At 43.7% G+C, this 12,155-nt stretch overlaps 1 protein-coding gene across 7 annotated transcripts in view; it reads left to right on the top strand.

Annotated features, from left to right (window-relative positions):
- CMSS1 (cms1 ribosomal small subunit homolog) overlaps positions 1–11,910 on the top strand; it is a 385,528-nt gene extending 373,618 nt beyond the window's left edge. For all 7 annotated transcript variants that reach the window (XM_050961262.1, XM_050961270.1, XM_050961295.1 and 4 more), the window contains exons 6-10: positions 1,150–1,252; positions 5,415–5,475; positions 6,568–6,655; positions 7,997–8,085; positions 11,645–11,910. In XM_050961262.1, the coding sequence (XP_050817219.1) occupies positions 1,150–1,252; positions 5,415–5,475; positions 6,568–6,655; positions 7,997–8,085; positions 11,645–11,728 (425 nt within the window). In that variant the 3' untranslated portion in view covers positions 11,729–11,910. The remainder of the gene's footprint in view (positions 1–1,149; positions 1,253–5,414; positions 5,476–6,567; positions 6,656–7,996; positions 8,086–11,644) is intronic.
- Positions 11,911–12,155: the final 245 nt, after the last annotated feature.

Genomic DNA, 12,155 nt, shown 5'->3' with positions numbered 1-12,155 from the left:
TGCATCAACATATTTTAGTTTTGCTTTTAAATAATATTTGGGAAAATATTTCTTAATATTTGATCACACTTGGTTAAATATGTAAGGCTATGTCTACGCTTACGGTAGTGTGTAGAGTACATACAATGCACGCCCCCCTTAGCATGGGTATAAATAGCAGTGTAGATGGTGAGGTTTACGTGAATAAAGACATGCCAGAACCTTATGGCATATGCCCTACATGGATCTCTACATGCCCAAGCAGTGCCTCCCTATCTACACTGCTGTCTTTAGCAGTGCAGTGTTCTGCTGCCTCCTTGCTGATGGAGACTTTCCCCACCATAAGGAAAGACTCTGGCAGTGGTGAAAGGCTGGGGGAGAAGGGGGCAAGGGAGCAGAGAGAGGCTCTGGCAGCTCCCCGCTGCTGGGGCCTTTCCCTGCAGCAGTGAAAGACTCCTGGCAGCGTGGGAAGGCTCTGGCAGTAGGGAGGCAGCAGGAAAAGGCTCTGGAAACTTTGTGTAGCTGGAGTCTTTCCCCACTCCCTCCTCCCCATCAGAACCTTTTGCTGCTTTGTATAGCTACACATCTCAGTGTGGACTCAGCTTGCGTTTTTCACTGTGTAGTGTAGCTATGCATACCCTATATATCGCCACCTGTGTAGACAAGGCCTAATTATGTTGTCTTAATTTTATTGTACCATTTCTACCTGTCCCTGTCTACTAGTAATGGGAATATTTATTCTCTCCTGTCCTGGTTAAGCAGATCTACTTTCACATCCTTGTGGTACAGTTGCAATAAATGTATTCCATTTAACAATTGTTCTATTAAAGCACTACTATAAATCAAATTGCATTGCAAATTTCAGGTCAAATGAAGTCGATGGATTTGTGCGTGTTTATACAATGGCTGCATTTTGAGCCTTTTGTAACCTGTTTTCTAATGTAACCTATTTGATAATCATATTTCATTGTTTGGTACATGAGACATTTTGTTTGTTAATTTTTTGGAAATATCTTAATTTACATGTTTTACAAACTGAGATTGTGAAGTAGTGTGTTGTAAGTATATGCTTTCGGCAGGCAGCTATTCATCATGTACTTGTGTAATTTAACATTGCAATATGTATTTAAGTCATAGCTTTCTCCGTGTATTTTGTATTTCTTGTTGCAGTCTGTCCCAAATGGGCCAAACTTCGAAAAAACCACAAGGAGAAGTCGTCTGTGCTGATGCTGATTATCTGCAGTTCTGCTCTCCGTTGTTTGGAGCTCATTAAGTATGTTGAAAGCAAATGTTATGTTGAGACTGGCACCCGGTCAGAGGTTTTGCCTGGAACCCTAGACATAAAGGCAAAACTGAGACAATATCCTTTGCTAGCCAACAAAATTACTGACTCAACTGATGCAATATCCTTCACTCCTCCAAAGCGTGGTACTGTGGTATTTGGTTTAGACTAAAGTAGAACTTAATAACTCAGCTGCATAGATCTACTGTTTTTGTTACAAACCAAAAGTAAAGTATAGTTGCTCTTAGAAAGACATTCAGCCTATTACACTTAAGAACAGATTAAGTGCATAAAAATGCATAGCTCAACACTATCATTTTGAGTACAGTTTCAGGACATTTCTATGACAAAGTTCAGTAGAAACACAGGGCTCCGGGACCTCTGTGGAGACCAGTGTGTCTGGCCTGTATTATTGTTTCTCGTTCTTTTCAGGTTGGCAACCCCTTCTTCACTATAAAAGTAAGAGTAAAGAAAATGCATCAGTGATAATAGATTGTAATAAAATTTTCAGTGCCTCACATCCCCCACCCTGCTTGGATTTTGTGACTCTGCTTCCCAGGGTCACTTTTCACTGGTTGAGAAACACTGGTCTGTGTAATGGCCTGTTTTCGCCTGCTTGGAATACTAGGCCTGCTCTGGAGGGTGTGATTCTGTCACTCGTTAAGGACCGATTTACAGAGAATAAGCTTTATTTTGAATTCTGTCTTCTGTGTTTTTGAGTCTTTAGGCTGCACTATGGTTACATGTACAATCTTTTCTCTGCAACCATGAGGGCTAGAATCTTTTTTTTTTTTTTTCTTTTTTCTGCTGAAAGCTGAGAGTTTCCTAACTTCATTAGCTTGGCCTTAAAGAAAAATACTAACTACTGTGACACTGGTGATAAAATATTGGCTGCTCCATGAAGCCAAGGTCTTCACAAATCCAGCTCTGTTTGCAAGACTGGCACAAGGAACATTTTTTCCCCTCCCATAGCTTAGACACTCTGGATGTACTAGCAGTTTTTCTAGGTGACCCAGCCCTAATGCCTGTTTCCCTAGCTCCTGAAGCCGTAGGGTGGAAATCTGGACGGGAGCAAGGAGCTATTTCAGTCCCCCCAGAGTTGCTGATGTCTGTGCACTGTGTTGTTGGCTAAAGGGCAGGTTGTGGGAGGGAGGTGTGTGACATGCACTGACTGGAGTGTGGATCATCTGCCCCGTATTCTCTCTGTTAGTTGTAATTTGCATCATATTTGTGAGAGCCAGGGGGAAATGTTTGCTGGTGACTGAGAGGGAGATGTGTGGAGGTCTCTGCCAGCTTTGAGCTGCCTTATTACTGGCAATATTGCCAATATCAGAGATGCCAACGTCATGAATGTATGTATTTGAGAACAAATTATACCTTTTTGCTTTTTAGGGGGATAAGTGCTGTTTAACAAATTAATGTTGTTCTTCGAGTGCTTGCTCATGTCGATTCTATTTTAGGTGTGCACGCACCAACGTGCGCTCCCATTGGAGATTTTTGCCTTAGCTGTATCCATAGAGTCGGCAGTGGTGCTCTCTTAGTGCCATGTTCATGCATCGATATATTATGCGTCACCAGCCCTACACCCTCTCAGTTCCTTCTTACTGCCTGTGGTGGTTAGTTGGAGCACCTTTCCTTCGCCTGATAGGGGTTAGCAGTTCTTCTACTTCAGTTTTTGAGCCTTAAGGCCTTGTAAATAGTTTGTTTACCGTACTTAGTAAGTCGTTAGTTAGAGATAGCGTCCCAGTGGGGACTTTGCCTCAGGTGGGGCATGCCTCAGTCTCTGGGTTTTAAGCCCTGCTCTGACTGCAGCAGGCCTATGCCTGTTAGTGACCTCCATAGCAGCTGCCTCAAGTGCTTGGGGGAATTGCCTGGGAAGAATCAAGTGTCGCATCTGTGAGAACTTTTGTCCCAGGACTCAGAAAGAGCGAGACATCCATTTGAGAGCTCTTCTCATGGAGGCTGCTATCCGCCCAGCATCTGAGCCTTCCCAGCCAGACTCTGCCCTGAGCACCTCGGCGTCAGTGTGCAGCACACCCCTGGCACCGCTCCCCGTTGCCGATGCCTAAGAAATAGTCGAAGAAGAGCGACTTCCTGGCACCAAGCAAGAAGGGCAAAGGACCCAGTTCAGACCGTCAGACCACACCAGAGCCACATGGGGACACTTGCCTGATTGGGGCCATGTAGCCCCCCTAGGGATCCGCCACTGACTCCAGGGAGCGGTAGGGGACCCAGACTAGTGGCAGGGCTGACACCTTCCCAGGCTGTCCTGGCGCCCAGAGAGCAGAGGCCTCTACCAGTGCTGCCAGCACCACACGTGTCCTGGGACATGGCAAAGGCTCTCGGTGAGTGCAAGCCAGCTGTATAGACCCCCCCAAAGGGCAGGCGAACTATGCCAGTCTCTAGAGACAAAACAGCACTCTCAGTTTCCATGCCCCAGGTCACTGTCTTCTGTGGGACATCCTACATCGCCAGCACCATGCTCACAGTCTCCACCCTCTCGATGCAGGTCGCCTAGCACATAGATTCTCAAACTGGGGGTCGGGATCCCTTAGGGGGTCGTGAGGTTGTTACATGGGGGGTCACGAGCTATCAGCCTCCACCCCAAACCCCACTTTGCCTCCAGCATTTATAATGGTGTTAAATATATAAAAAAGTGTTTTTAATTTATAAGGGGGGGTCGCACTCAGAGGTTTGCTATGTGAAAGAGGTCACCAGTACAAAAGTTTGAGAACCACTGGCCTAGAGGAATGCACTGGTCACCGTATTGCTAGCACCAATCATCCTCCTGCCAGCTGTCTCCTCAGTGCAGATCCACATCTCCCAGAGAGTGGGAGTGGTCTCTGTTACGGTACTAATCCCCCGGGTCCCGGCACTGATCCTTCTACTTGAGGCACCGATCTCCTGCGGCGACGGTTAGCCACCAGACACAAGCTTTGACAGCGCCTCCGTGTTCACCTGAAGGTGATTCACCTGAAGGTGATTCCTCGGGTACAGAAAGAGAATTCAGCCCCTCACTGCGACAGCACCGGCTCAATTGTGCACTTGAGGTTGCGTCGACCCCCATGATGCCATGGTGGCAGCAAGGCCAATGGCCCTACTGGAGCATGTTGGGCATACCTGTGATGCTGATGCCTCCATCTCTCCATTCCTCAGCTGCCACCTCGGAGCAGCAACCAACAGCACCAGCGACGCAAGGCTGCTGGTCGCGGGACAATCTGTCCCTCCACATAAATGTCAGGGAGCTCAAAGCAGTTCACTTGGCCTGCCAACTTCCCTGTCCCACATGAAGGGCAAGGTGGTGCATGTCCTGACAGACAATACTGCTGCGATGTATTACATCAACAGGTAGGGCAGAGCCAGGTCGTTGGCCCTTTGCCAAGAAGCTCTCCGCCTTTGGGACTTCTCTGTACAGCATGTCATTCATCTGGTAGCTGTGCATCTGCCCAGGCCAGGAATGAGTTACCAGATCACCTCAGCAAGACTTTCTCATCTCAGCACGAGTGATCGTTCCATCTGGAGGCACTCAATGGGATCTTCCGGAGGTGGGCGACTCCCCAAGTGGACCTGTTCCCAAATCAAAGGCTTAGGATGCAATTCTGGTCTTCTGATAAAAAGAGCTGAGGTCTGCACAGGTGTGGATATCAAGGTTCCTTTGTGTAGTAAGGGTTATGACAGCCCAGAAGGGATGATTTTCCTAATAATTGCATAAACAAATTGTAATAACTTAAATTTCTGGTTCAGAATTCTTTCTGGTGTGCCTATAATTCAATAGTGAAATCATTCTTTTATTTAAATTTGGCAATTGATTAGTCAATAGTCTTGAAATAAGTCAATTGTAAAAGTACATGTTCTTTAAATATTACATAAATATCTGTCAAAAAGATATACGTAAATTACTCCTAAATTGTGCCCTCTAGTATGCAAGTCTGGTTGTAGATCATTACAAGTATCAAATATAGATTTAAATAATAATTTATTGGGATGTTTTCAAAGCACAAATAGGAGTCAATGGGAATTGGGCACCTAACTCATTCAGACAGCCCATTCTAAAGCACTAGTTTTAACTATTTTTGGTTTCCTCTTATGCCTGTTATACGCTCAGAATCCGAATTCTGATGTTTGAGTTTATTTTTAATTTATCCTCTGCTAGGTCAATGACGGCATTCAAAGGAGACTGCAAAGTTATTAAATTGTTTGCAAAGCACATAAAGGTAAGCAAGTTCAGCACTAGTTTTGGTGAAATAGCTAACCAATCACATGCCATTGTCTTTGGTGTGATATTGTAATGATACTTTCCATGGTCATAGCGCCTTCCTTTAGACAAGGGCTTCCTTTCTGTACCCCAACAGCACAGTTCTGGGCATTCAACCAAGCACTTCCTCTGATCGCTCCTCAAACTCTCCTCATGCCCCTGTGGTTTTTGGGGCAGCATGGGCACCTACTTTAAGATCAGAACATCCATCAGTAACCTGCGTGGTATCCAGTCAAACATTCTGTGCCTCAAACCAGCCTCTGATTTTGTGCCTGCGTAAAAACCAAAACCAAAAAGCATGTACGTGTGTTCCCATCCAAATGCCTGTTTTTGTGTACAAATGATAGGAAAGGAAGCAGAGACAGTGGGTGAAAATTTGGCCTTCTATATAAATACTGTCAAACAGGTAAATGTCACACACAGTATATTTCATCTTCTCCAGTCTTGGGCAGATTAGTGTGAATCCAGTTTTGCATTAACTTTCCCCAGGTTGTGTGCTCTCCATTTAGTTCTAGAGGATTGATTTAATTGTTGGGAGGCCAATGCTATTCAGACCTCAGAAAAAGTATTCACGGTCAGATTTTGAAAAGCACAATCGAGTGAATTTCAGTTACTGACTTTCAGAGGGAGTTGGACACCTCAGTGCCCTTTGTGCCTTTCCCCCATGTGTACCAGTTTTACAATCTGAGAGATGAACAGTATGTCTCTTGCTGTCTGAATGTACCGTGCTTTAACTTCCACACGCTAACTGCCCATGTGGACCCCAGTACCACATATTAAAAGTTCCTTAATGTGCTTATGGAACTCTTAATGCATGGTAGCAGGGCTCACTGGGACAGTTACTCGCAGCAGGCTAGAATACTGTAGATTATACCCCAGCTTGCTGTGCACTACTTCTCCATATGGGCCTGGCTTTAGATGGTGTTTTAAGAGGAGTTATTGTGCTACTTGGAATTTACCTCCAATGTGGAATAAAATGTTCTTTAAGAGGGAATCCTAAACACTTTTGGGTTTACTGATGCAACATCTTCTCTTTCTGTCCTTGAATTAGATAAAAGAACAGTTGGACATGCTGGAGAATAGGGTCATCCACCTGGGTGTAGGAACACCTGGAAGAATAAAAGCGCTAGTAAAACAAGGTAGGAGAGGAGGCTGGAATGGGCTCTGGTAATGGACATGTTGCACATGGCAGAATAAGTGAAACTTCAATAGAGTTTGAAGGTTCTGGACTAACCTGAGTCAGTGAATTTGGCTATCTACTCTCAAATGCAGGTCAAGAATATAAAGTTAAAAATCCAGGAAGCTGAACACAGTGGCTTAGACAAAAGGAACTATGCTATGCACAATTCTGAGTTCAATTTCAGCTTTTATTGAAAAACCCTCCCAAAAAATCTGGATTTGCTTGGTCTTTCAATTTATTATTCACAATCTCCTGCCAGGCATGTAGTTCTTGAACAGAAAGTTAGTTTATCTGTTTAACCCTCCTTCTCCTTCTCAAATCTAAGTTTTTTTCCTGCCATATATTTTGCTTCCTAAATAGACATTTGCAATAAAAACAAAATGTAGTGTAGATATCACAGGATAACTAACCATGGTCCTGTCATGGTTAGTTCCTTCTTCAGATCATTTGGCCAAGCTATACCCTGCTCAAGGGTGGGAGCTGGCTCTGGCATGGGACTCCACTGTTTCTCCCTCCAGGAAGCACAGGAACAGTGAGATGTTTCATTGTTGCTGTCTTTTACAACAGTGTTAAGATATCCCAATTCAACAGCACGTCATAGAGCTGATGTTGCTGCATCAGCCCAAAGATATGTCAAGAGGAGAGACAGTGGGCTAGGACCAGAAGCTGACTATGTGTTCTTCATGTCTAGAGCTGTTTGACAGTTCAGTGCTGCCACGAGAGGTTACTGAGAAAAAGCTAGCAAAAAAAATTGTGGACATCACCCACTAGATATGGAAGAGTTAGCAGGGCTGGCAGAAGGTCATTTCCCAAAGAACCATCTGCCTCCTTGTTTCCTTCCATTCAGATGGAAGATGACCAAAGCCCTTCGCAGTGCTGCTGATCTGAATCTTATTTAGAGCCTGATTGTGCAAGTTTCTGACCATCCTCAATTCCCACTGATAGGCTCTTGTTGGCTCAAGTCCTTATAATTTACCAAGTCGTCGTCAGCCATGGAAACTCAGCTCCTGTGGTTTCACGAAGAGGAAGTCTGGGGAATTCTTTGCAGGCAGGATATTGGCTCTTGACAAGCCTGGCAACAGCAGTTGCTCTGCTTTTGTGTTTATCTTCTTGAAAAGGCATGGGATTATGTGGTAAAGACGTTTACAGTGTCATTGCGTTAGTTTTCCAACCAGCAAATGTAGTGCTTAATGTTTAATGCCCTGGGAACAGACTGCAAAGGATGCAAAAGTCAAAAATCATTTTGATAAGCACATGTCATTTTACCTTTTTTATAGTTAGACTTGCACTGTCTTTTCAGATGGCCTTAGCTTGAACTCCTTGAAGTATCTGATTTTGGATTGGAACTGGAGAGATCAGAAATTAAGGAGAATGATTGATATCCCTGAGGTACAGTATGGTCACCTTTTTAAACAATGATGTAATTATATGAACCTTTCTGTCTAGACGTAGTTAACACTTGAAATGCTGGGAAGTCAGGATTTTCTTCTGAGAGACTGACTTCTGGTATCAGTACTCAAGGAACACAAAGGAATTAGCATTTTACCTATAATTCTGCATGCTGGGTTCTCCAACTCCGAACTAAGGCACTTCACTTCTTCATCTCTCATCTCATGAGCTGCAGCAAACAGTACCAATGTGTTCCAGCGCCCTCTACCAATTTTTCCTGCTCAGATGTCTGTGAGCTAGTAGTTCTGCCCCTCCCAGAGACTCTCAGGAACCAGCTCCTTGGAGGAAAGTTTTCCTCAGAAATTGAAGAAAAGGAAATAAGATTCAGCAGCTTTTGAGGACATATTTACTGACTCCGAGATGGAAGGAGCACATTGGCCTGTTGAGTCACACTACAACCTTGTTTAGAACAATATGACACCATAGAACAGCAAATCTCATGGGTCTGTAAGCCACTGGTAGAGCCTTCTCTTCCTGACAATTCCATGTGGTTTTCAGTGGCATGTTGCAGCACTCGCATTGTTAGGTGTGCAGCGTTGTGCTGTGGTATTGTGCTATTTGATATGTAGTAGGCTATATAGATAACCAGTGTTCAGCCCAGAGAGATAACTGACCACAAGTCTCTCCAATCAGTATGAAAAGGCTACCTCTCTCCCGTGCATGCATGGGTAACGTCTAAACGGTCAGTGTCTGGAGCCTCCAGAGGACAATCCCTTTCACAGGCAGCACAGACCTCTTTCACAAGGAAGAAAATTGTCACTCACCTTGCTCTGTATTTTAACATATTTTTGAGTGTGTTGTATCACACACCACCATGTGCGCAAGGTTGTATTTCTCATGCTCCAGGATGAACTACAGTGTCTGCTAAAATACCTTGAAGAAATCAAGCAGCAAAAAGAGCAGCTTCACTTAATGAAGCAAAGAGGCTCCCCCTTGTGGTAAATCATCAATAGACATCTCAAGGTGTGAGTTTGATAGGGTACTTGCATGAAAACGGATATGTCAGCCGTGTGGACACTGATGAATGGACCACAGAAATATTAGCAAAGGACACTGGCACAAAGCTCTACTATTACGAAAAGTGCTCTGGGCTCATGTGGAGTACAGACGGACCTGGGTTTCTGTGAGTCAGCCACAGACAGCAAACTGCAGCCTCTGGCTGATCTACCTGGATTTGAACCTGTGCTATTGCAAAGCTGAGACTGAGGCCTCCTAGCCATTCCTTACAGCTTAACAAAACATTTGTTCTGCAGGGAGCATGCCAAACTTCTTGAATAGAATCTAGCCATGGGGAGTAGTCCTACAACTGGGATGTTGCCTGGATAACAAAATTGTGACTCAAACTGTATTTAACTAGAAAAAGATAATGTAACATTACGAATACAAAATCAAAAGCCTAGGAATTGTGCAAGTTAAGGATGAATGTGTAATACCAGCTTTGCCCTTTTGTGCATCTTCTGCATATGGAACAGCCTTCAATCATATGCTGTGTCTCTGATAACACAACATACGGGGTTTTCCCCCAACAATCTTTAATACATATGTGAAGCATCTTGTAGTACAATACTTTGTACTACTTCATATGCCAGAAAGAGTTCAGGAAAATCATTTATATGAAAGGTATATACTAAACTATACTCAGATAGCATATTACAGATAAAATGTCATAACAGGGCAATAGTGAATCCCAGCAGGTACTGGCAAAGGCAAGATTTTACATTTGAAGTCAAATCTCATTGAGCCAGCAGCTCGTTCTCCTACTTGGGTGTAAAATGCCAAGAACACTATAAATGGTAATAAATAATAACATGATAGTGCCAGATTTTCAGAAATGGCTTCCAGTTTGTGGACCTGCAAAAATCACACAACTAATTGGTATCCACAGTTAAGTGAAGGTGGGAGTGATGATAGGGTGTAACTGCTAGCAACTCAATTAGCAGACTCAGTCAGATGATGTACTCATTCTGTTGTATCCATAATTATTCATGGATGCAAAATTGCACCAGTACAGTTGGGGACCAGGTGGAGTCACTTTTACAAGATGGCCCTGATTTCTTCAATAACTTCTGTCTGCAGAATAACTTTTGGTCATGTAGAATTAACAGGCTTCATTACTGCATCTTACTGTAAATATGGCAGTATTATTTGTTTAAATACATGGAAGCCAAGGAGCACTGGAAACACAAGCATATTTTTATATTAGCATACGGAAAAACTCATAGCCTGATTTTTTGGAGGTGTGAAGTGCCCACAGCTCCCTCTAAATGCACACTTACCTCATTTTCGGGGGGAGGGGGCCTGGAGAAGGCAGCGGAGAGGACGGAGGTTGTGGGCTAAGAACAACGCAGAGAGCAGCCCTTCTTGGACACGTTGGTGTGCAGAGTTAATTTTTTACCTGGTGGAGTTCTAATAAACACACAAGTTTAAAAACAAAAACCAAAGCTCTCCCATGCCTTGGTTCTAGATTCCACCACATCTGGAGAGAACAGGGACATCCTGATGCCAGGCTGTTGCAGTGTCACAGGCAGAGTTATGTATTCTTCCACATTTCCTGACTTAACGCTAGGCAGATGGTATAACCCTAACATCACATTAGGGAAAGTTGTTGTATGTTCATGTCCCTGTTTGCCCCTCCCTGCACCCTAAATAGAAGAGAGAGAAAAGGAGACATTCAGAATAATCAGGCTAGAGGAGCTTCCAGGGCTCTCTCCTGAAGAACTTCTAAACTCTGCCAAAGCATAACGAGCCCAATAAAGGCTGGCTTCACAGTTTAAACTGCCTATAGACAAAGTTTTCTCACTAGAACTTACTACGTAGATATTGGCTGCAATACAAAGTACTAGCCTAGCTCCCAAGGTTGACAAAAGTCCCTAATATGCAAGCATCCCACTGAGCTTTTCAAACCCTTTTGTGACCCCATTACGCTTGTTCTTTTTGTAAACAGTATAGGCGCTGAGCCTTCAGGTAGTCTGAAAATATCAGCTTGTGAAGTTCAGTTAGTCAAATTGCATGAGCAAAAAAGCTTTTAAAATGTACTTCAAATGGAGAGATTATTATCCCCCCACCACCACCCTTTATATAACTCAAAAAGGGCAGAACAGAAATTTGCCAGGCTTTTCCCACAGTCTTCATGTCTGGGCTGAGCTGAAGCCTGGAAACATTCAGCCCAAAAGGTGAACTTCTCTGTAAGGTAGTCAGAACTGACAATGGGGTTATAATGAAAGCCCTGGTGTAACCATAACTGCAGTGGAGCTCCTGGCCTTGCTATGCTGTTAGTCTGGGGGTCTTAAAAGTAGATAAGCTAAAAGACATTCATCTAAATAGGTAGTTTTTAGAGTTTATTATATTTCTTTTGTAAAACTTGCGTTTGTGTGTGAGGGTCTCTCCTTTACTCGGCCTCTAATAAAACTCATGTAGCTAAGCAGAAGAACGGTGTATGTGCAGAACATTTTCATTAATCTTCCTACTTCATGTCTTGTTTAATTTTTGTTTCCTTCAGATAAGGAGAGAAGCAATTGACCTTCTGGAAATGGGAATTATAAAGCTGTGCAGAGAGGATTCTGTGAAGCTGGGACTCTTTTAATGGTGTAACTAACATGGATGCAATTTACAGCTGTATTTCACTTATCATTGTCTGTAGTAGGCAACTGTTCAGTGGCTGACTGGATTCAGTTCTTCCGTTTCTGAGATGCTTAGCAGAAATGCATATTACAATGTTTGTCAGCTTCTGGCCGTCTTATAATAAAGCAAAATTTTGCATGTAGATTCTGTACCAGGGATTGTTATTGCCTGAACAGTATGATACTGAAATTAGATGTGTGTTGCATGTAAAACAGTAGGTGTGGGTTCTTTACTATCCTTAGGACACTGAGGATGAGTGCACTTGTCCTGAGTGAATCCCACAGCCACTCTTCTTCTGTCCCCTCCTTCCACTCTTCCAAAAGGACACCTTCACTCCCTCTCTAGGAGTGATAGAAGACAGACCGTGCCAATTCTGAGCCCAGAAATTC

The sequence above is a fragment of the Gopherus flavomarginatus genome, chromosome 1 (genome assembly GCF_025201925.1).
Source record: "Gopherus flavomarginatus isolate rGopFla2 chromosome 1, rGopFla2.mat.asm, whole genome shotgun sequence".
Classification (NCBI taxonomy): domain Eukaryota; kingdom Metazoa; phylum Chordata; order Testudines; family Testudinidae; genus Gopherus; species Gopherus flavomarginatus.
Note: the sequence above shows the minus strand (reverse complement) of the source record. Positions and strands in the feature narration are given on the sequence as shown.